The sequence below is a fragment of the Scyliorhinus canicula genome, chromosome 3 (genome assembly GCF_902713615.1).
Source record: "Scyliorhinus canicula chromosome 3, sScyCan1.1, whole genome shotgun sequence".
Lineage (NCBI taxonomy): Eukaryota > Metazoa > Chordata > Chondrichthyes > Carcharhiniformes > Scyliorhinidae > Scyliorhinus > Scyliorhinus canicula.
In genome coordinates, this window is record NC_052148.1 from 252818342 (window position 1) to 252843736 (window position 25395).

Here is a 25395-nt window from a genome sequence, read left to right on the forward strand (position 1 = left end):
GTGTTAATTTAAGCCTACTTGTGACAATAATGATTATGAATTTTAAAAGAGCTGGAGGCAGAAGGTGATTCAATCACCTATCAGGAGCTCTTGGAAGCACTGTGTGAGTAGGCTAAAAGGTCTAAAACATGGAAGACTTGGTGAATAGCTTGGATATATTTATTTTTAAATGGGTGTTTTAACAGAAGGGGCAACATTTTGAACTGGGGTGTTATTGGTTGGCAAGTTGAAAAGGAATTCTGGCAGCCGTACAATTCTGGGGAGCCGCACAATCAGCACTTTCATGACTTGAGGGAGAGCAGATTCATAGAAGTGTGTCTTGCTGATGATAGTCGTATCTGTGGCATGGTTGAGGCGAGGGGAGGGTGATGAATTCTGTTCAATAGGACTCCTGGCCTACCTGTGTGAATGAAGAATAGCATATCGTGGAACTGTTTAATTTTGTGATGCCATACATGCCATACTTATGGTTGTGTAAGATGTATCTTTGTTATATCAACTATTAAAATGAAATGTACCTTTTTATTTGAAGTATAATTTGCTTGTTAATTAATGTTTAATTTTCTACTTCTTGTTAATGTAAAAATTACAAAAGGTGGAATCTTGCTGGTGATTTCTTCATTTGAAGGTCATTTGGTAAATATGAAAATTTTTGGCTTCCTTAAAGGGATCACATCAAGAGTGAAAGATGTTTTGATATATTTGATGAATTTCTGCTGTGAAATTATAATATATTCCCCACAAATAAAATTAACACCAAACCATTCCCAATGCAAACATTCAAGATATCCATTATTAATTGAAATGATCAGTTTAGTATCTTCATTAGATTAATATACTTGGCCCTGCATTATGTAATCCACTTGATTACATATAAATCAGTAATTTGTTCTTCTAAAACCGGGCCTTGCCAGGAAGTGCTGTGCTTAAAAATAATCATAGGTTTGTAATATTGAGAAGAATAAAACTAACCTCAGGAAGTAACCTTAGTACTGTGTCCCATACACTGTAATTATGACAGAAATACTTGAAAGTAAAGAAATATCAAACATTCTTTTCATATTCGTTGAGGTATTCACAACCACAACTGCACCATGCTCAGGTGGACCATCATAGGAATAAGGGGAAAGAGATATTTGCGTGATCGTTACATGCAATTCCAGTCTGGATTTCTGTGTATTTGAACTAATTTTAGAGCAAAATTAGTATTCTAGCTGTGTATCAAGAAAAACAATTATCCTTGAATTCAAAATTTACTCTTAAGGTGTCAGAAAACAGAGCAAAAAACAAAAATCCTCCTTGAGGTACCAAATGCATTTCCTTGGGTTGATATTGAGATTGCTTTGAGCTCAATGATAAATAAAAATAATTAAAAATGTGAAAAAGAGTTTGTAAAAACAAAATATTCAGAAACTCACAACCTGTTCTAGTATCATCCGCAGAGAAAAAAACATCAAGGTTTGAGTTGTAAACCCTCCCGTAGAACTGGCAATGGAAAGAAAATATGTCATGTCAGGATTGAGCAAAACAAGGGGAAGATGGGAGCTGAGAACAGGCAGGAATGTTGTTGTTTCCTATCAGAGAGGGGTTCCTGGGATGTATGGCCACCATATTGTGCTTTGCAGAAGGGAAATATGCTTGAAACATTGAACATAGAACATTACAGCGCCGTACAGGCCCTTCAGCCCTCGATGTTGCGCCGACCTGTGAAACCACTAAAGCCCATCTACACTATTCCCTTATCGTCCATATGTCTATCCAATGACCATTTGAGTGCCCTTAGTGTTGGCGAGTCTACTACTGTTACAGGCAGGGCATTCCACGCCCATACTACTCTCTGAGTAAAGAACCTACCTCTGACATCTGTCCTATATCTATCTCCCCTCAATTTAAAGCTATGTCCCCTCATGCTAGACATCACCATCTGAGGAACACAAGTACTTGTGATAAACACAAGTACTTGTGAGACTAACTAGCCCACAGTCCCCACGTCTTCCCTCGATTCTTTTTAAATAACAGAATTATGTATTTTGTTCTTCAGTTTTGTGAGGTAAATGACAGCTTTAATATTTATTTTTTGCAATATCTCTGTTATATTGTCATATACTGGGAAACACAGGGCAGCTCCTGCTTGAAGGCACAGAAAAGGGCTCTTTTTACCCAATATTGGGTGAAATATTAATGAAAAGGTGAAGGTGGGAGGGGTAGTTTCCCCCGGGAGTGGTATGTCTGCTGGGTACCAAACCCGGCAGAAGACGGTGAGAGGCCTGGCCAAAGAGTTGGGTGGAAACCTGTGCTGTAGCAGCCAGTGTAAGGATGGCTGTGGGGGAAAGGCTGGTGCCAGGTGGAAGGCCCCAGCTGGAGCGGTCAATGGCTTTTATTAAGGAGGAGTTCCACCATCAGAGGAAGGAAATGTGAGAAGGCCGTTGAAGGAGCTGTGGCACCACTGAAGAGTCTGATGGAACAGGTGGAGAAGTGTTTAGAGGTGCAGGGGTCGCAGATTCAGGAGCTTGAAGGAGTAATCTCGGACCACAGCGATCGTGTGGTGGCTCTGGAGATGGAGGTGGGGCTCCTACAGACCTTTGTAAAATGTTGAGGGCAATGGTGGAGGAGCAGGAGAATACCTCAAGAAGGTAGAACCTGTGAATAATGGACCTTCCTGAAGGAGTGGAAGGTGCGAGTGCCACGAGGTACGTCTCGAAGATGCTGGCGGGGCTGGTGGAGGAAGGTGTGTAGATAAGGCCCCTGAAGTGGACCGAGCGCCTAGGTCCCTGAGACAGAAGCCTAGAGCTGGGGAGCCGGCATGGGTGGTGATCATGAGACTCCACAAATTTGCGGAGAAAGAGAAGATTTTGCGTCGGGTCAGGGAGAAACGTACCTGCAACTGGGAGGGGAATAAGGTCCGAATTTATCAGGATCATAGCCGAATTGGCGAAGCTTCGGGCAGGATTCAACAAGTCCAACACGGTGCTGTACTGCCGGCGGATCAGGTTTGGGGTGCGCTGCCCGGCGAAATTATGGGTGAAGTTCGGAGGCCGGGAGTATTATTTTGAGACCCCAGAAGTGGCCGAAGACTTCATTAAGGAGCATAAACTGGGGGAGATCTGAGTGGACAATGCTTGGGAACCGGGGTGCTGGCACTTCGTAATGTTTGGGAGCATGTTTGAAATGGGGCAGGGATTGGGGGATTTTCGGCCCTTCCGGTTTGGAGGAAGTCCTTTTTTGGGATTTGTTGTTTACTGTTGACATTGTAAGGGGTTGTAGGGGTGAAAAGCTTATGTGGAGATGAATGTTCCCATCACCCCCTCCTGTTTTATGGGGCTGTTTGTGTTTAGAATTTGTTTGTTTGCTTTTGGAGGAGGCAGCCTGGAGTTCAGGCGAAGTCTTTGTTTGGATGGGGAATCATAGAATCATAGAATTTACAGTGCAGAAGGAGGCCATTTGGCCTGAGTCTGCACCTGCTCTTGGGAAGAGCACACTACTTAAGCCCACACCTCCACCCTATACCCCAGAACCAGTAACCCCACCTAACCTTTTTGGACACTGAGGGCAATTTAGCATGGCCAATCCACCTAACTTGCACATCTTTGGACTGTGGGAGGAAACCGGGGCACCCGGAGGAAACCCACGCAGACACGGGGAGAACATGCAGACTCCGCACAGGCAGTGACCCAAGCCGGGAATCGAACCTGGGACCTTGGAGCTGTGAAGTACCTGTGCTAACCACTGTACTACCATGCGCCCCTGAAGGGGGAAGAGGAAGGTCAGCAGGGAGCCGCCTTCCTTGTGCTGAGCACTGGGTGGAGGGGGAAGGAGGGGGGGGGGGGGCGAGGTTGTTGTGACGTGGCAGGGAGTGAGAGATTACATGGTCAGGGGCCGAGAAGGGGGCCATCTGGGTTGGGCTAGGTATAGGGTGGAATTAAGGGGCGGGAGTTAAGTGGGGAAGATGACGGACGGTGGAGGGGATTGGAACCGTTCCGGTAAGGCTGGTAACGTGGAACCCCCGGGGATTGAATGGGCCGGTTAAAAAGTGAATGGTGGTCACGCACCTTAGGAACTTGAAAGCTGGGGTGGTCTTTCTGCAGGAGACGCACCTCTGTGTGAAGGACCAGGTTAGGTTAAGGAAGGGATGGGTCGGGCAGGTTTCTCACTCGGGGTTTGATTTGAAATCGAGGGGAGTGGCGATTTTAATGAGCAAAAAAATGAGATTTGTGAGTTGGAAGGAGGTGAGGGATCCGGGTGGGAGATATCTGATTGTGAGTGGGGTATTGGAAGGGGCATTGGTGTTGTTGGTAAATGTGTATGCCCCAAATTGGAATAATGTGGGTTTTATGAGGGGGTTGCTGACAGCAATCCTGGATTTGGCCATGCACCAGTTGACCATGGGAGGAGATTTTAGCTGTGTCCTGAAGCCGAGGGTGGATAGGTCGAGCCCCAGGTCAATGGGTAAGGTACGACTAGCAAGGGGTCTGGGTGGGTTCATGGGGAGGATGGGTATGGTGGATCCATGGAACTTTCAGAACCCAGGGGGAAGGGAGTATTCCTTCTTTTCACATGTCTATAAGGTATATTCGAGGATTGGTTACTTTGTAGTGAGTCGGGAGATTTTGGTTGGGGTAGAGGGGGCAGAGTATGCGGGGATAGTTATCTTGGACCATGCACCCCACTGGCTGGAGATTCGGTTTAGAACGGAACGAGAGCAGAGTCCGGGGTGGAGGTTTGATTCGGGGTTGTTGGTGGATGGAGGTTTTTGTGATGAGGTGCGAGCGGCGATTAAGAAGTATGTGGAGTTGAATCAGAATGGAGAGGTATCGGCGGCTATTTTGTGGGAAGCACTGAAGACAGTAATCCACGGGAAAATTATTTTGCTTGAGGCTCGTGCGGATAGGGAAAGGAGGGAGGAACGTGACCATCTAGTGAGCGAGATAGTGGAGCTGGACAGGTAGTATTTGAGGGTATCCACCACGGAGGGAGTGGTGAGGAGGAAAAAGTTGCAGAGGCAGTTTGACCGGCTGACAACGGGGAGGGCGATAGGGCACCTGCATAGGACAAAAGAGGTGCAATATGAGAATGGGGAGATGGCAGGCCGCATGCTGGTGCACCATCTGCGGAGGCAGGTCGCCTCCATGGAAATATTGAAGATACGGTCGAGGGGTGGGGATATGGTGTCGGAACCGGGGAAGATAAATGAGGTGTTTAGGGATGACTACCAGTGACATTACGAGGCGGACCTGGGAGGAGAGGAGGGGGACATGGGGTGCTTTCTGGATGAGCTGGAATTTCCCCAGGTGGAGGAAGCAAAGAGGCAGGTGTTGGAGGAGCCCCTGGGACTGAGGGAGGTGCTGGATAGAATCAGCGGTATGAAGTCTGGGAAGGCCCAGGGCCGGATGGGTACCCGGTGAAATTTTATAAGGAATTTGCAACGAACCTGGCACCACACCTGTTGGGGGTGTTTGATGAAGCACTGGCAAAGGGAGAGCTGCTGGAGATGAGGATGCAGGCAGTAATCACACTAATCCCGAAAAAGGGGAAGGTCCCGGTGGGATGTGGGTCGCAGAAGCCCATATCACTATTGAACACGGATGTGAAAGTATTGGCTAAGTTGTTGGCAGGGGGGGTGGAGGATTGTTTCTGGGGGGTGGTTGCAGAAAATCAAACGGGCTTTGTGAAGAGCAGGCAGCCCTCGAGTAATATAAGACAATTGTCAAATGTAGTGCTGAACCCATCTGGGGCTTTGGTACCGGAGGTGGTGGTGTCCATGGACTCGGAGAAGGCATTTGAACGGGTAGAGTGGCAGTACTTGTTTGAAGTTTTGGGGAAGTTTGGGTTTAGGTTATGTGGCATGGGAGCGGTTGCAGTATGTGGCACCAAAGGTGAGTATGAGGACGAGTGATATGAGTCTGTGGACCTTTGACTTACACAGAGGTACAAGGCAGGGGTGCCCACTGTCGCCGTTACTGTTTGCGCTGGCCATAGAGCCATTGATGATGGCTCTCAGGGATCGGTGGAGTGGCAGGGGTTTATGAGGGGACAGGGTGAGCAGCGGGTGTCGCTCTATGCCGATGACCTCTTGCTGTATGTTTCGGATGCGCTGGAGAGAATGGGAAGGATTATGGGCCTGCTGGGGAGGTTTGGAGGGTTCTCGGGGTCCAAACTGAATGTAGGGAAAAGCGAGGTTTTCCCGGTGAATGAGCTGAGACAGTGGGCTAATTTAGGAGGGATGCCATTTACGGTAGCGAGGGATAGGTTTAGGTATTTGGGGATTCGGGTAGGGAGAGAATGGACGGGGCTCCATAAGTGGAACTTAGCAAAGCTGGTGGAGAAAGCCAGAGAGGATCCTAAGAGTGGGATACACTGTGGGGAGGGTCCAAGAGATAAAAATGAATATTCTGCTGAGGTTCTTGTCTATTTTCCAGGCTCTTACGATCATTATACCAAAGGCCTTTTTTGGAAATTAGACACAATAATTTCTGACTTTGTATGGGCAGGAAACGTGCCGGGGGTGGGAAGGACCCTGCTGCTGAGGCAACATGGGGGTTGGCATTGCCGAACCTGCTTCATTATTATTGGGCGGCGAATGTGGGTAAGGTGCGGCGATGGTGGGAAGGAGAAGGGGTAGAGTGGGTTAGGATGGAGGAGGAGTCTTGTGAGGTGTTTAGTTTGAGGGCTATGGTGATGGCAGCATTGCCAAAGGCTCCGAGCAGGTATTCAGGAAGGCCGGTGGTGCAGGCCACGGTGAAGATATGGAATCAGTTGAGGAGGCAATTTAGGGTGGAAGGAATGTCTGTCTTAACGCCGCTGTGTGAGCGAGAACCATGGGTTTGATTCGGGGGGGGGGGGGGGGGGGGGGGGGGGGGGTGCTAGACAGTGTATACAGGAGGTGGACGGAAGTGGGGCTGGTCAAGGTGAGGGATCTGCATTTGGAGGAAGGGTTCACCAGTCTGGACGAGCTAAGGGACAGGTAGATCTGCTGAGGAGGAGTGAGCTCAGGTATCTGCAGGTTAGGGACTTTGCGTGAAAGATCTGGAGGTGGTTCCCTAGGTTGCCAGGATACACCCTCCTGGAGTGACTGCTGTTTCTGGATGTGAAAGGGGAGGGAAGAATTGGGGATATATACAAGTGGCTGAGGGAGCAGGGAGGCGTGCGGATAGTGAAGATCAAGGAGAAATGGGAAGTGGAGTTGGGAGGGCAGATCATTTGGGGAGTATGGAGTGAGGCACTGTGAAGGATAAACGGGACCTCCTCTTGTGTAAGGATGAGCCTGATACAGTTTAAGACGGTGCATGCACATGACTCGCGCGAGAATGAGTGGGTTCTTTCAGGGGGTAGCAGATGACTGTGAGAGGTGTGGGCCGGAGCCAGCGAATCACGCACATATGTTTTCGGATTATGCACAATTAGGAAGATTCTGGGCGGGGCCTGTTCACTGTTTTAGCCAGAATAGTGGAGGAAGAGGTGGACCCGGACCCATTGCTGGCGATATTTGGAGCATCAGAGAAGCCAGAGCCGATGTCGTGGCCTTCGCCTCTCTGATTACACGGTGCCGAATGTTAACTCGAGTGGTGGTCGGCATTGCCACTGGGGGTAGGGCTTGGTTGGGTGACCTGTACGACTTCCTGCAGTTGGAGAAGACACAGTATGAGTTAAGCGGCTCTGCAGGGGGGTTTGAGAAAAGGTGGGGGATGTTTGTGACTGTGTTTGAGGAGCTGTTAGTCACCGGTGTGGGGGTGGGTGAAAAAGGGAAAAAAATTGTACAGACTGTATAGTTGATTGCTGGGAAGTATGATTCCTGGGGTGTTTATTTGCTGTAACCTGTTTTGATACATGTTAGTAATAAAATACATTAAAAAACTATACTGGGAAACGCACTTATGGGGGCATGACTAGTTTAATTGAATTGGAGCCAGAAAGATCACAATGGTCAAACATCATTAAAAGAGGTGTGAAAGTGAGTAGTTTGAAATGGTGATGAACAAGGAACAGGAGAGCTTGAATAGGAAGTTGTAAAAGGCAAATAAAATAAGTGGTTTATGGTTGGCTGTTGTATTTCAAAAGTAGCATATGCAATTGGAAGATTGTAAATAAATGAGGCAAAATAGTGTAAGTTAAATTAGAGTTGCTCAGTGGTTAGGAGTACTGCCTCACATCGTCAAGGACCTGGATTTTCTGGCCTTGGGTAACTATCTGTGTGGAGTTTGTATGTTCTCCCCATGTCTGCATGGGTTTCCTCCGGGTGCTCCAGTTTCCTCCGCTAGTCTAAAGATGTGCAAGTTAGATGGATTGGCCATGCTAAATTGCCTCTTTGTGTCCAAAGGTTAGATGGGGTTACGGGGGTAGGTCAGGGAGTGGGCCTAGGTAGACTGCTCTTTCAGAGAGTCGGTGCAGACTCGATGGGCCAAATGGCTTCCTTTTGCACTATAGCGATTCTGAAGTATAGCAATTTACCTCACGCCTTTTCTTCACTCAACTCAGGACCTTCTCCTTGACGTGAAACTTGTGAAAGCAAATTATAGCTGCCCTTGGTGGCTCGTTTGCCTTTAGCTTGGGCCTGAGTGACCGATAACCCCTGTCCAGCTCATATCGGGAGGGTTCCTCTCCCCCCCCCCCCCCCCCCAACAACTCTGCCAGCATCTTTGCGAAGTATTCAGTCGGCCTCGGGCCTTCTACCCCCTCAGGTAGGCCCACAATTCGTAAATTCTGCCACCTCGACCTGTTCTCCAGGTCCTCCATCTTGGCTCTGAGCCCTTTGTGTTAGCCTCCGCCACCCTCTGCAGTTCCTCAGCCATCGAGGTGAACTGCTCACTGCTGCGGCAAAGCTTCCTCCACCCCCTTCAACTTCTCTGCTTGTTCCCGTAACTTGGTTGGTGTCTTCGACCACCTTCACGGGGGAAATCACCTCCTCCCACTGCTTCATCGCAGCCATCAACTCCTATCACAGCACATCCATGTGCTTTGGGAACTGCCTCTCGAATTCTCCGGCCATCAACTTGGTCAGAGTTTCCACCGTGTGAGGGGCGGGGTGACCCAGCCTCCACCAGCTTTCCTGCTGCCGGGCTGACCCGTTCATTTGACGGCGAACTTTCACTCGCCCCCTTCTTCCCAGTGGCTTATTTCTGGGTCTTAGACATTCCCCACGTTCCTTATACCTTCCTGCACCAGATTGTTCAAAAACTGGGCATTAAACTCCAAAAACCTGAGCCTCGAGCAGGAGCTCCCAATGTGCGACTTCCACCTACATGCCGCCACCGGAAGTCCCAAAAGCACAGATTGAATGCATTTCTCTTCCTCTTTATTTCTATTTCTTTCACACCCCTAATGTTATGTCTGAACACCCAATTTACAATAATCCCTTGTCCTTGTCAGTCACGATAGTTCCTCCAATTTCTAACTATCCACAACATTACAACTCCATTCTTTATTTGTTACGGGTGGGATTTTCCAGTGGTGGAGGCAGCTTTCCATTGGCCGCCAGCAGGTTCTTCCGGTCTCGCCAGTGTCTACGACATTCTGATCAGCTCGCCCTCCGCCGCCACCGGGACACCTGCTGCGGGATGCCGACTTCGATGGGACTGGAAGATCCCGCTGGGGTGGGAAAGGCCAGAAAATCCCATCCTAAGTCTCTTCCACTTCGCGTTCTCTTAAGTGTCCATTATTGGCTGGGAAACGAATGCACAATATTACAACGGGGCTGAACAACAAATCAGTTTCATGTGCTGACATTTTGCCAAATTTAATAACGAATCAGTCTGTACTCAGTCTCATTCTGGAGTTGATGGGATTATTGCTGCATGTTCCATTCATATTTGTATGTTCGTTCAGTTACAGAGTTAAAGGCCATATCACAGAAACATCAGCATCATCCTTTAACTTCAGCAGCATCAGACAGCATGTGGAGCCAATCAGTTTTCTTCTTGCTTGTGTCCTGGACCAAACCATTTGAAGCACTAATAAGAGGGATACCGTCACAGTCCCCACCAAAGGTTAGTACAGAAATGGGTCAAAATCCCCCATTGATCATGGAAAGGGTGCTTAATTTTAATATAACTTGCGAGTGGTCCTTTTACTGGGGCTATATGTGGGGGGCTGGCCTTGCCCAAATTGCAGCAAAGGTTCCCGGTTCTGGGCGAAATACTTGGTCTCCATTCAGCGGAAAGAACTTAGGACATGAATAAGAGGACGGCCTTGAACTAGCTTAGCAAACTCCTATTCCATTTGTAACTTCCCCCATTTCTCCTGGAAGACCTGAAATACTCACTCTCTCTCTCCACAGGTGCTGTCAGACCTGCTAAGTATTCGCAGTGCTTTCTGTTTTTATTTCAAGAAAGCTATATGCTTGATAGTAAAATCATTGGTAGCACTGAAGTAATAAACAGTTCCCCCTCCCAATTTTGTATTGGCTGTTTTCAGAGCTTTATTTGTTATAGATCTTGATGTGTTTTCACATCATGTGTTACGGATACACCCTAATTTCTTAAGCATCCTCATAGTAGTATCTTCTTAATTGTAACATGAAATGGCATATGCGGGAGGTTGGGGAGGGTGAATAGCATTCAGATGGGAAGTTAGACTTGTCCAGACACCGCCTGACATGGGGTTGTTCATCTGAGCACATTGAATATTTTTTTCTTGGTTATACCTTACCTCTGCTTTTGGCACCATACCATTGCCCTTCAATTTAGGAGAAAGAATAATTAGGCTGCTGAACCGTGTATGCACCATCCATGTTCCTCCGACAGAATAGAAAACATTTACTTGAAGATTTGGTAACATTCAACTCTAAGCAACCTCTTGCAGTTCAGTTTTCTATGCAATTCCTGATCAAAGCATCATGCTTTATTGCAAACTATATGTAACGGGAGACAGCAAGACAATGTTAATTCCTTTTTGTGTAAGGTTTTTAGTGGAAAGCCTATTTATGGTTTAATATCTCGTAAAAAGGCGCAAGGAGATAAGAACATAAGAATATAAGAATTAGGAGCAGGAGTAGGCCATATGGCCCCTCGAGCCTGTGCCGCCATTCAATGAGATCATGGCTGATCTTTTGTGGACTCAGCTCCACTTTCCGGCCTGAACACCATAACCCTTAATCCCTTTATTCTTCAAAAAACTATCTATCTTTATCTTAAAAACATTTAATGAAGGAGCCTCAACTGCTTCACTAGGCAAGGAATTCCATAGATTCACAACCCTTTGGGTGAAGAAGTTCCTCCTAAACTCAGTCCTAAATCTACTTCCCCGCATTTTGAGGCTATGCCCCCTAGTTCTGCCTTCACCCGCCAGTGGAAACAACCTGCCCGCATCTATCCTATCCCCGTTATAATTTTATATGTTTCTATAAGATCCCCCCTCATCCTTCTAAATTCCAACGAGTACAGTCCCAGTCTACTCAACCTCTCCTCGTAATCCAACCCCTTCAGCTCTGGGATTAACCTAGTGAATCTCCTCTGCACACCCTCCAGCGCCAGTACATCCTTTCTCAAGTAAGGAGACCAAAACTGAACACAATACTCCAGGTGTGGCCTCACTCACACCTTATACAATTGCAGCATAACCTCCCTAGTCTTAAACTCCATCCCTCTAGCAATGAAGGACAAAATTCCATTTGCTTTCTTAATCACCTGTTGCACCTGTAAACCAACTTTTTGCGACTCATGCACGACCACACCCAGGTCTCTCTGCACAGCAGCATGTTTTAATATTTTATCATTTAAATAATAATCCCTTTTGCTGTTATTCCTACCAAAATGGATAACCTCACATTTGTCAACATTGTATTCCATCTGCCAGACCCTAGCCCATTCACTTAACCTATCCAAATCCCTCTGCAGACGTCCGGTATCCTCTGCACTTTTTGCATTACCACTCATCTTAGTGTCATCTGCAAACTTGGACACATTGCCCTTGGTCCCCAACTCCAAATCATCTATGTAAATTGTGAACAAATGTGGGCCCAATACTGATCCCTGAGAGACACCACTAGCTACTGATTGCCAACCAGAGAAACACCCATTAGTCCCCACTCTTTGCTTTCTATTAATTAACCAATCCTCTATCCATGCTACTACTTTACCCTTAATGCCATGCATCTTTATCTTATGCAGCAACCTTTGGTGTGGCACCTTGTAAAAGGCTTTCTGGAAATCCAGATATACCACATCCATTGGCTCCCTGTTATCTACCGCTCTGGTAAGGTCCTCAAATATTCCACTAAATTTGTTAGGCACGACCTGCCCTTTATGAACCCATGCTGCGTCTGCCCAATGGGACAATTTCCATCCAGATGCCTCGCTATTTCTTCTTTGATGATAGATGGCAGTATCTTCCCTACTACCGAAGTTAAGCTCACTGGCCTATAATTACCCGCTCTCTGCCTACCTCCTTTTGTAAACAGTGGTGTCACGTTTGCTACTTTCCAATCCGCCGGGACCATCCCAGAGTCTAGTGAATTTTGGTAAATTATCACAAGTGCATTTGTAATTTCCCTCGCCATCTCTTTTAGCACTCTGGGATGCATCCGATCAGGGCCAGGAGACTTGTCTACCTTTAGCCCCATTAGCTTGCCGATCACTACCTCCTCAGTGATAACAATCATCTCAAGGTCCTCACCTGTCATAGCCTCATTTCTATCAGTTACTGGCATGTTATTTGTGTCTTCCACTGGGCAGCACGGTGGCACAGTCGTTAGCATTGCTGCCTACGGTGCTGAGGACCTGGATTCGAATCCCGGCCCTGGGTCACTGTCCGTGTGGAGTTTGCACATTCTCCCCGTGTCTGCGTGAGTTTCACCCCCACAACCCAAAGATGTGCAGGATAGGTAGATTGGCCACTCTAAATTGCCCCTTAATTAGAAAAAATAATTGGGTACGCTAAATTTTTTTTAAAAATAAAATTTGTGTCTTCCACTGTGAAGACTGTAATCCTAAAAAACCTGTTCAGTTCCTCAGCCATTTCCTCATCTCCCGTTATTACATCTCCCTTCTCATCTTCTAAAGGACCAATATTTACCTTAGCCACTCTTCTTTGTTTTATATATTTGTAGATGTTTTACCTTTCATGCATGTTCTGATTCCGCTTTATTTGCAAAGTAGTTGTCCTTTTAAGATTCAGCAATGATAGTACAAACTGAAAGCAGCTTTCTTACAGAAGGTCTAGCTCAGAAACAATAATCCATTCATTTGTTGTTCTATATTCTCTAGAAACATTCCAAAGAATTGCTATATATTGTTGAATTATGATTCGAGTGATGAGTTTAGTACTTAATCTAATGTAGGGAAGATTATGCAGCGGAACTGAAGTTCAGTATTTGAATAGTCTGTGTCCCCTATGTAAGCAAAAAAATTCAAATTCAATTCTGAGTAGTCATTTTCATACTTCAGTGCTGACAAGTGATGTGCCCGGGTCATTTCGCGAATAATAATAAAATCCGGCGAAGGGGAAATCAAAGTCCAAAGAACAATTGGAAAACAAATTGTCAGTATTTTGATACTTTAAAGAAATAAAGGAAACTTAAACTGTAAATTGGAATGTATTAAAAACGCTGGGTTGTGCTTCATGTGCCCTCGCCAGATGTGTTTTGGGCAGAAGGGGAGGGGCACCTCAAATTAGGTGGGTGATCGCACACCACCTTCCCACTCACCTCCATATTATGGGGAGGTCAAAATCGGCACCCAGCCAACATAATAATAAATATAATAATAATAACCTTTTATTGTCACAAGTATGAAAAGCCCCTAGTCGCCACATTCCGGCACCTGTTCGGGTAAGCTGGTATGGGAATTGAACCCGCGCTGCTGGCCTTGTTCTGTATCACAAATCAGCTGTGTAGCCCACTGAGCTAAACCATATTGAACAAAGTAATCAAGGGTCAATTAGATTTTTTATCAAGCTAATTGACTCTGATAATATTCTGTCCACAGCATAAAATGTTTGGTGTGGGCAGCTAGGCAGGAACAGGCAGCATGAATTCATTTTTTTTGTTTAAAACGTTCTTTGAATGGCAGGAAGGAAGGAGGATTCAGTCTTTGATTGAGAAGCGCCCCCCCCAAAAGATCAACCCCCCCCCTTCCTATTTGCTGGTAGCCTTTGGCTCACTGCTTTCCCCCACCTTGCACTGCTCCCTTACCTATCCAACACCACCCCCCTCTCTTCCCACGATCTTGGACTAACTCGCTCCAGGGACCCATGGGCCTTCTTTCCTCTCCTGCAATCCTGGCCTCAGATGTACTCGTGCCGCTGCTGGGACTCATGTAGCTAAGACTGTGTTTTCCTGACTTGTACCCCTTGCAATTGCTGCACTTCTTGGGAGCACAGGGTTGCAGAATCAATCTTTTACATGATCAGGTCCAAGGATCTGAGTCCTCACTGGGAAGCATACAGATGCTGTAGGAGCTGGTGCTAGTATTGGTATTTAGCTAACGGTTCCTGTTAGCTGCCACAGTAACGTTGCATCTTATATTTTCAACAGCACAGAAATGTGGAAAAAACTGCAGGTCCTTCACCTTTCAACTTGACTTTTCAGAAATGCGCTGAGGTGAGTTTCCTGTTTCAACCGTGTTGTCTTTGTACCATCGTAAAAGCTTTTGAAGCTAAGAGCAATTATATTTGCCATCTTCTGTCTTTAAACATCCGAATGATTGACACGCGCACACATCTACATTGGGAGGAGAATGAATGAATTTAACTAAGGAGACTACCTAGCCTCCAACTAGAACTGTGTTACACAAGTTAATATTTGAGAGGTTGTTATCGTAGTCAATGAAGAAAATGTAACCCATGAATATTGCTTGACAAATATTGGTGAATATATGCTATTTTCCATACGATATGTTTGAACAGAACATTGGAAATATAAAATAGAAACTAAAGCAGTGGAAATCGGGGGCTGGATTCTCTGAGCCTCCGTGCCGAAATCGCGTTCGGTGCAGGGGCAGAGAATGGCCGTCAACCCTGAAATTGGGGCCAGCGCCGCTCCCGCGATTCTCTCGCGCCCGAACTACGCCCAGCCGGTAGTGGGCCATTGACAGAGGCCCCCCCCCCCCATCCCCCGCGATTCTCCACGCAAAACTGGCCGAGTTCCCAACGGCGTGGTTCTAATCACCTATCGGCTGTCGGGAACGTTGTGTGGCAGCTGCAGACTCAGTCCGTGGCTGCCCTGGTGGGGGGCGGGGGGATCGATCACCAGAGTGGGCCTCATGGATGGCCGAGGGGGCGATCGGGTGTCACGGACACACGGGCATGCACGATCTCGGGGGGGGGGGGGGGGGGGGCTACATTTCTGATGCCGTTCCGCGGTCTGGGTCCGCCATATCCCACGAGCCGGCCGCTGCAGGCCGCCGCCGTGTGCATGTGCGTTCTCCCGACGGAAGTGTGGGGCCTTAAGGAAAGTCCAGAGTGAAATGCTAGTGCTTTTACGCTGGCGTGGGGACATAGCCCCATTATTGGAGAATCCAGCACAAGGGGCGGGATTCTCCGTTTTGCTGGCACCCGGGGGTTTCCCGATGGCATGGGGCTGCCCCACAATGGGGAACCCCATCGACCGGCGGGCATAACGGAGAATCCCGCCGGCGGGTCGAGGCAGAAAAGTGGCGCAGCGGGGCGAAGAATCCTGCCCAAGGTCTGTCAGAACTTGGAGAATGAGGCTTTGCCACTCAAATCAAAGTTTCGATTGTATCCTTACCTCTGCTGAGTCAACAGATGGGGTGCTACAGTTGACCTTAAACCCTCTAAATTACCAAAGGAAGAATTGTGATCGGCTCCCAATGATCTCAATCCAGTGACTGCTGCTGCTTGAAGACATTGGAAAGAGTACAGAGGTGATTCACAAGAATGATTCCAGGGATAAAGAACTGTAGCTATGAGGATGTATTGGAGAGGTTGGGGCCGAAAGCGGGGAGAAGACCTGATGGAGTTCTTTAAGATACTGAGGGGTAAGGACAGGGTAAATAGTGAGAAACTGTGACCACTTGAGAGAGAGCATCAAGACCCAGAGGGCACAGATTCAAAATAATTGTCACAAGCAGTAAAAATGATGTGAGGAAACATGGCCGGGATTCTCCCCTACCCGGCGGAGCGGGGGGTCCCGGCGTTCCGGAGTGGCGAGAACCACTCCGGCGTCGGGCCTCCCCAAAGGTGCGGAATTCTCCGCACCTTTAAGGGTTAGGCCCGCGCCAGAGTGGTTGTCGCCCCGCTGACTGGCGCGAATGGCCTTTGGCGCCCCACCAGCCGGCACGAACGGCTGGCCGAAAGGCCGGCGTGAGTCCACGCATGCGCCGGAGCGTCAGCGGCTGCTGACGTCACCCCGGCGCATGCGCGGTGGAGGGGGTCTCTTCCGCCTCCGCCATGGTGGAGGCCGTGGCAGCGGCGGAAGAAAAAGAGTTTCCCACGGCACAGGCCCGCACGCCAATCATTGGGCCCCGATCGCAGCGCAGGCCAGGCCACTGTGGGGGCACCCCCTGGGGTCAGATCGCCCCGTGGCCCGCTCCCGCCGCCGGCACCAGAGGTGCTATGATTCTCGCCGGTGGGAATGGCCTGACAGCGGCGGGACTTCGGCCCATCATGGGCCGGAGAATCGCCACGGGGGGCCCGCTGACCGGCGCGGCGCGATTCCCGCCCCCAGCCGATTCCCGGGTGGCGGAGAAATCCGGCCACGGTGGGGGTGGGATTTACGCCGGCCCCGGGGGGTTCGGAGAATCCTGCTCCATGTTTTTCACCCAGAGGATGTTGGAGTCTGGAATAAACTACCTGAGAGGGTGGTGGAGGCAGGTTCGGTTGAGGTATTTCAAAAGGAATTGGATTGCTATCTGAAAAGAAAGAATGTGCAAGGTGGGAGTAGGACTCGGGAGAATGTTTTCAGATGGCCAGTGCAGAGCGATGGGCCGAATGGCCACCTGCCCGTAAAGGTTCTGTGATTAGAAACGCATGTTATATTTACAAGATTTATAGCTAATTACAGAAAGCATATCCCAAAAAGTATGTTAGCTATCTCTTGCATCTTCCAGAGTTTTCGTTAGACTGTTTTCATAAAGGTGTAAGGAAAAATTTGTGTGTAAGAGGAAAGTCAGATTCTGTTGTAAACAACATAGACCCAGGCAGGGGAGGTGCATTAATGTGGCATTCCTTTAGCAGAATAGAGCAATACAACATGAGCTTTCTCTCCCAAGCTGCCACAGTACAGAGGAGCAGTGCTTTAAGGACACAGAGAGGAAGAAAATAGAACAAAATATGAAGAATCTTTATGCAGTATCATGTTGCTGGTACTGGAACTTAAAAAAAACAGCTGACATGGCATAAGTTTAGATTTGTTTTGTTAACATGATGATCTTCCATTTGCAGTGATGAATCATTGGCCAATTGTCACCTGTAGTGTGCTCACTGTCTCTTAGTTATTTTGCAGATCTGCTAGATGGGGCTGAGGGAGTACAGATGAGTGGGGTGGGTGGAGGAGAGGGGTGAATCAGAGTGGGTGAAGTAGGGGTAAGCTGAGGTAGCTTTGGGGCTGTCCCTTAGTAAAATTACTGCATAAACTGGATTGGCAACACTTGAAAAATTGAGGATGCTACCTGCAGAAGAAGAATATCTCATCCGAGAGATGGTATTGTCCTCGCTTTACAAATAGATGACTTTTATGCATGGTGTTGAAAGTGCTGGGGCTGCATTTTACATGCCCCCGGCGGGTGAGTTTCTCGTCAGAGGTGGTGGGGAAGCGGGCGGGGGCGATGGGGAGGTAGCAGGTAAAATGGGGTGGGTGCCCATCCCCACTACCTTCTGCCCACCCCCAAGCTCATCCCCATAATATGGAGGATGGGGGGGTAGGGTTGTGAACAGACACTGGCATTGCAGCCCACCCACCATCTTTAACTGCACAATTAAGGGTTAATTGGGCTTGTTATCAAGCCGTTTGAACCTGATAATAACTGCACACACCATAAAGCGTTTGGTGTGGGCAGCCAGGCGGGAGTGGGATGCCTGATTTTCAAACCGAAATGTTTAACGGGCGAGAAGGAAGGGCGGGTTCGTTCTTCAATGGCTGCCCTTTGCCTATCGTAGGTTGACACCCACTTCCTCCCTACCCACTCCTTCCTTTAAACCCACCCGCAGGCCCCACCCTCCCCACTCCCTCCACCCATTGCCCCTCTCTGTAGCCTACCCAAACCTTCCCAGCCCAAGACCCTGCTCTGGAGCTCCGAGCTCTTGCGGTCCTCTCATCACCAGCAGTCCCAGAAGCAACTACCGGCACTTCCCTGCTGGGACTGATGGAGCTGCTGGCCCATCGGATTGAACAACAGCTCCAAGGGGCAGGACGTTGAGCGCCCCTCATTAATCGTCCCTGCTGCATGGCAGTCCTGTCTGGAACCAACGTGGTTTCCTGAGTGGGGAGGGGGCGCACTGTCCGCATCTTGTATTATTCAGCCTCTCGTAATTTCGAAATTCAGTGGGGTGGTTAAGTTTGTTGGTGTACTACAATATATTGACAGCAGATGGTGCATTAATCCTCTGTATTGAACTACACTGTTAAATTACAGTAACGATTCCAAACTCTGGGTGGCACATGAATTTATTGTTATTTATGTAGAAAAACCTCCTAGGAACGGGAGTAGGCCATTTGTCCCCTCGAGCCTGTTCTACCATTTAATCGTGGCTGATCAGATTTGGTTTCAATTTTACTTTCCTGTCTATCCACTATAACCTTTGACTCCATTGTAAATCAAGAATCTACCTAACTCAGCCTTGAATACATTCACTGCTCTCTGGGGAAGAGAATTTCTCAGACTAACGACCCTCTGAGGGAAAACATTTCTCATCTCGCTTAATGGGCGCGAATTAGTTTATAAAAAATCACAGTCCGTACTGGGTGGGGTTTGCGCCAGGAATGACCTCGCTATCTAACGCCACTTTGTTGCTTTAGTTGCCCCTGGTGACAACATCCCACGTCCCCACCATCCCCAGGCAGCATTTAGCATCATTTCCTGCATTGAGGAGCTCCGGCAAGTGGAGTTAGAACATAGAACATAGAACAGTACAGCACAGAACAGGCCCTTCGGCCCTCAATGTTGTGCCGAGCCATGATCACCCTACTCAAACCCACGTATCCACCCTATACCCGTAACCCAACAACCCCCCCATTAACCTTACTTTTTTAGGACACTACGGGCAATTTAGCATGGCCAATCCACCTAACCCGCACATCTTTGGACTGTGGGAGGAAACCGGAGCACCCGGAGGAAACCCACGCACACAGGGGGAGGACGTGCAGACTCCACACAGACAGTGACCCAGCTGGGAATCGAACCTGGGACCCTGGAGCTGTGAAGCATTTATGCTAACCACCATGCTACCCTGCTGCCCAGTTGAGTTCTTCAACTGGTGCCCACATCTCTCTACCAGCCCCCCCCCCCCCCCCCCCCCCCCCCCGATGCAACCCCACAAACACATATAACGGGATCCCAAAGCCCCTGCACCTCTTCTCAACCTCATAAGGGCAGGGCGTCCCGAGGCCCGATCCCCGACACAGGAAAAATGGCAGTCTGGCACTTGGTAGTGTCTTTGCCAGCCTGTCAGTGCCACCTGGGCACCCTGGGTGGCACCCGGGTAACAGTGCCAGCGTGCCACCACAGGGCCTCTGATCGCCTGGGTAACGCCCCACCCCCAACTTCTGAGTGCTAGATGGCACCCGGTTGCGATCTCCTCAGCCAGGCCGGTAGATGCCAGTTGGCCGCCCAATCCGGCGTAGACATAGTTATGTGGGCTTTTAACCTCGCTTAACCATGTGAGTCTGAATGCTGCCCATTGTAGGCAGGATCCAAATCGCGATGTCTGACGTAACAACGGTTAGGAATCCCGGGAGAGGCCTCTCCTGGGATCTACTGGCTGTGTCTCATTCCAATTCTGGCAGGACGCGGTCGGGAAAATGCGCCCAATATATAAGTTCTACTTCTAGAATAATATGAAATTTATCACAGCTGGAGTTGGCGCTGCCTATTTAACTTGAGAAATATTTTCCAGCCTACTCCTTCCTTTAAATTACTCCTTTTGATATTCATTCAATTCCTTTTTAGATGATATTGGATTAGATATTCATTGATGCGGCCTTGGTTTTACAAAAGTAAAACAGGAGTCTTTGTGTTACAATATGGTGGGCTGCAATCATGCTGCACCAGAAGTGTATCACCCGCCATATTGATAAAGGCTTCAGAGGGTTTAGCTCAGTTGACTGGACAGCTGGTTCATGATGCAGCGTGAGGTTAACAGCATGGGTTCAATCCCTGTAACCGGTTGAAGTTATTCAAGAAGGCACTGCCTTCTCGACCTTGCCCCTCGCCACCAGTCAGCTCTCCCCCTCAAAGGGCAAGGCAGCCCATGGTCATCTGGAAATATGACGACTTTATAGTTTAAATATACAAATCAAACTCATATAATAATGCACTCCTCTCTTTCACAGGTGACTGGAAAAAATGAATCCCAGATGGTGACTGTGAAACTAATATTAAGCAGTATGGCTGTGCAATCTGCATTAAACATTTCTCAGCTCACTATCCGAGATAATATTAGTGGTCTTAGCATTCGGAGTAACATGGGAAGACAAACTGAAATAGGATTCCAGACATACACCAAAGAATCTCTTCAAGGTATAATGCTCCTGTGTGCTTATATATAATGCAGTAAGTCAAGCTACAAGCTCGTAGATAAAATTGAACTAAAATATCTTGGACATTTATCAGTATTTTGTTATGAGTATAGCATTGAAACATCGTGGATATGTATTCTACATTGTGTTTTATAAATTGCTCAGTTCACCTGTTAAAGTGCTTCTGTACTTTGCTATTTTGTCGTGTCTCAGTAACTCTTTTAACTGATGAAACAACTGCCTTAGAAAATCCATAGTATAAAGGTTGCACTCTGGCCAGTTTACTGCTAACTACCTGCTTTTGACGGGCTCAGTGAGTAATTGTGCTGGTTATGTTCATCCGACATGGAGTTTGTAGCTGTCTTGCCTCACAGAATGAAGCTTCATGGGCTGTGAGCATTGTCGGTAAGACCAATATTTATTGCTCATCCCTAATTGCCCTTGAAAAGGGTAGTGGTGAGCCGCCTCCTTGAACCTTTGCCACCCCAGCGGTGTAGATACACACTCAGTGCTTTTTGGCTTTGAAGCTTTTTGAGGTAATTTCCTCATTTAACTGTGACTTGCCAGGCCATTTTAGAGGGCATTTAAGAATCAAACAGAATGCTGTGGTTCTGGAGTCACACATGGGCCAGACTGGGTAAGGATGGCGGGATTCCTTCTATGACGGGATTTCGAATTGTGTCTTCTGGATTATTATTCCAGGCCTCTGGATTACTAGCCCCACCATAACCATTATTGTGCCATACCTATTTGAGTCAATAGTGGCGTATGTACATGCAGGGATAAAAGATTTGGCTGTGAAGCTGCCTATGATCAAACAGTCTGACAAGACTCACCACCTAGGTTGCCAGTTGAGCAGTGGGCAGGAGGCTAAAGCATTAAAGGTTAATGGGAAAGAAAGACAATCAGGAGAGAAAATAATTTTCCTTGTTATTGTTTGACAAGATCCTTCCTTAATAATAATCAACAGAATTATTTAATTGGAAATACTTCATTTCATTTTGACATTTGAAATCCTCTGTGGAATGTGATATTATGGGTGGGATTTTCCGCACCCCCTGTGCCGCGTTTTGTGGCTGCCGAGGCGGCCCACCATTGGCTGGTGGTGGGATCTTCTCTTTCTACTTGCTGTCAACAGGGTTTCCCGTTGTTCACCCCCTCCGCCGCCAGGGTACAGGGTGGGGCGGGGGTCAAAAGGCACCACCAACAGGACTGGCCAGAAAATCCCACCCTATACTTTGGAGACCATCGTGAGAATGAATGCAAGTTTAAACCAAAAGAAATTACACTCCACTACCTTGCTAGATGCTTGTGTTACAATATCCATTTCATCTTTGGCAGCTGGTGAATACTATGTAATAAGTTATACTGCAGTATTAAATGCCGGAGAGTCCCAGGATTGGAGGATTATTTCATTACCTGCCTACCTCAACTTTGGCAATGTATCACAGGTATTCTGCTTAAAGATTCATTCATCTGCTACCTGCTTGGTAAATAAAGTTCTTGATCTCGACTCTGTTGGTGGAACTTGTTGGCAGATCTTGTTGGTCCTTTCCGACAAGACAGATAAGTAGGTCTGAGAGATAACCACTTTAGGACATTGACATGGTGATTTACTGATGAGCTTTGCACTAGGCAGTGGTTTATTCCATAATATGGCAAATCTGGGGCGTGCGTGAAAGGTTATTTATTAAATTAAAGTTCAATTTGTTTCTGGTTTTGTCCTGAATACCTTTTTAACTCTATGCTAACCCATTTGCTCAATTATTTTAGAAACTTGCATGGTTGTCTTCATTATTTTTTTGGTGTGAATAACTCGAGCTCCTATAGTCTGGCCATAAGCTTAATGTTCCAATACCCGTAACCAGCTTTGGGGTCCTCCATTGAACACTTCATACTGCACTGTCTTCGGACACTGCCGGTTTGATTTTGGGATCAAGGTATATCACTAGATGTCGGTTGCTAGCTCATTCACCTTTAGATCCTTCTTACTCAAAGTTGTAATCTCCTCTACTCAAAAACTATATCATAGACAAACTCATCAAATTTGTCATGGATCTGTTGAGAGTACAGAAGTGAGGAGGTCATGTTGAACTTGTATAAGATGCTAGTTAGGCCTTATCTGGAGTACTGCACCGAGTTCTGGGCGCTATACTTGAGGAAGGATGTGAAGGCGTTGGAGAGAGTACAGAGGAGATTCCGAAGAATGATTCCAGGGATAAACAACTGTAGTTATGAGGATAGATTGGAGAGGTTGGGACTGTTTTCCTTGGAGAAAGGAAGGCTGAGAGGACACTTGATAGAGGTACTCAAGATCATGAGGAGTATGGACAGCGTAAATAATGAGCAACTGTTCCCACTCAAGAGAGCACCAAGAGAGCTAGAGGACACAGATTGAAACTAATTGGCAAAAGGGGTAGAAGTGATGTGAGGAAAAGTTTGTCACTCTGAGGGTGGTTAGAGTCTGGAGTGAACTTCCCGAGAGAGTGGTGGAGGCAGTTTCAATCGAGGTATTCAACAGGGAATCGGCTAACTCTCTGAAAAGGGAGAACGTGCAAGGCTATGGGGATAAGGCAGGGGTATGGGTCTAGGTCGAATGCTCTTTCAGGGAGCTAGTGGAGATTTGATAGGCTGAATGGCCTCCTTCTGCACTATGGAGATTCTGAGATAGTGATGATTGCCCTCTTGCGAAAATAAATTCCTCCTGACCTCCATCCTGACTTCTAATTTATTTCCCACTTTACTATTCCTTTCCTTTTTAGAAATATTATTTAAATCAACTACATTCAATGTTATATCATTGTAAATAAGAACATAAGAACTAGGAGCAGAAGTAGGCCATCTGGCCCCTCGAGCCTGCTCCACCATTCAATGAGATCATGCCTGATCTTTTGTGGACTCAGCTCCATTTTCCAGCCCGAACACCATAACCCTTAATCCCTTTATTCTTCAAAAAACTATCTATCTTTACCTTAAAAACATTTAATGAAGGAGCCTCAACTGCTTCACTGGGCAAGGAATTCCATAGAGTTACAACCCTTTGGGTGAAGACGTTCCTCCTAAACTCAGTTCTAAATCTTATTTTGAGGCTATGTCCCCTAGTTCTGCTTTAATCCGCCAGTGGAAACAACCTGCCCGCATCTATCCTATCTATTCCCTTCATAATTTTAAATGTTTCTATAAGATCCCCCCTCATCCTTCTGTATTCCAACGAGTACAGTCCCAGTCTACTCAACCTCTCCTCATAATCCAACCTCTTCAGCTCTGGGATTAACCTAGTAAATCTCCTCTGCACTCCCTCCAGCGCCAGTACGTCATTTCTCAAGTAAGGAGACCAAAACGGAACGGAATACTCCAGGTGTGGCCTCACTAACACCTTATACAAATGCAGCATAACCTCCCTAGTCTTAAACTCCATCCCTCTAGCAATGAAGGACAAAATTCCATTCACTTTCTTAATCACCTGTTGCACCTGTAAACCAACTTTCTGTGACTCATGCACTAGCACACCCAGGTCTCTCTGCACAGCGGCATGCTTTAATATTTTATCGTTTAAATAATAATCCCGTTTGCTGTTATTCCTACCAAAATGGATAACCTCACATTTGTCAACATTGTATTCCATCTGCCAGACCCTAGCCCATTCACTTAACCTATCCAAATCCCTCTGCAGACTTCAAGTATCCTCTGCACTTTTCACTTTACCACTCATCTTAGTGTCATCTGCAAACTTGGACACATTGCCTTTGGTCCCCAACTCCAAATCATCTATGTAAATTGTGAACAATTGTGGGCCCAACATGGATCCCTGAGGGACACCACTAGCTACTGATTGCCAACCAGAGAAACACCCATTAATCCCCACTCTTTGCTTTCTATTAATTAACCAATCCTCTATCCATGCTACTACTTTACCCTTAATGCCACGCATCTTTATCTTATGCAGCAACCTTTTGTGTGGCACCTTGTCAAAGGCTTTCTGGAAATCCAGATATACCACATCCATTGGCTCCCCGTTATCTACTGCACTGGTAATGTCCTCAAAGAATTCCACTAAATTAGTTAGGCACGACCTGCCCTTTATGAACCCATGCTGCCTCTGCCCAATGGGACAATTTCTATCCAGATGCCTCGCTATTTCTTCCTTGATGATCGATTCCAGCATCTTCCCTACTACCGAAGTTAAGCTCACTGGCCTATAATTTCCTGCTCTCTGCCTACCTCCTTTTTTAAACAGTGGTGTCACGTTTGCTAATTTCCAATCCACCGGGACCACCCCAGAGTCTAGTGAATTTTGGTAAATCATCATTAGTGCATCTGCAATTTCCCTAGCCATCTCTTTTAGCACTCTGGGATGCATTCCATCAGGGCCAGGAGACTTGTCTGCCTTTAGCCCCATCATACCACTTCCTGCAGGCCTTTGCTTCCTCAAACCAAATAATCTTTAAAATTTTCCAGAATTAAACCGAATAACAAAGAAACCTAAATTTAGGTTTCATTCTTGTATTTTCTGTCTTACTCTCTGGAGCTTCAATATCCATCAAGGACCAAATCTTATAACAAATGAAACCAAACAGAAGTCACATTAATGCAAAAATGGTGCTGTTGGTGTTCAATTTTATTAATCTGGCAATGTTTTTACAAACCTCACCTTTTTCTAGTATCTCCATCTTATTTTTTATTTCATGCACGGACCTTATTGGCAATTACCATGGTTAATTATTGTATATTACCTGATCTTGTCTGCGACTGTTGATGTTGAATCTCGCCAA

At 47.1% G+C, this 25395-nt stretch overlaps 1 protein-coding gene across 8 annotated transcripts in view; it reads left to right on the forward strand.

Moving 5' to 3' along the window:
- Positions 1 to 25395, forward strand: part of LOC119963437 (limbin-like) — a 188064-nt gene that overhangs the window by 3022 nt on the left and 159647 nt on the right. For 7 of the 8 annotated variants that reach the window (XM_038792569.1, XM_038792565.1, XM_038792570.1 and 4 more), the window contains exons 3-6: positions 9820 to 9980; positions 14465 to 14530; positions 20438 to 20624; positions 21965 to 22074. In XM_038792569.1, the coding sequence (XP_038648497.1) occupies positions 9820 to 9980; positions 14465 to 14530; positions 20438 to 20624; positions 21965 to 22074 (524 nt within the window). The remainder of the gene's footprint in view (positions 1 to 9819; positions 9981 to 14464; positions 14531 to 20437; positions 20625 to 21964; positions 22075 to 25395) is intronic. The other variant, XM_038792566.1, reaches the window with a different exon arrangement.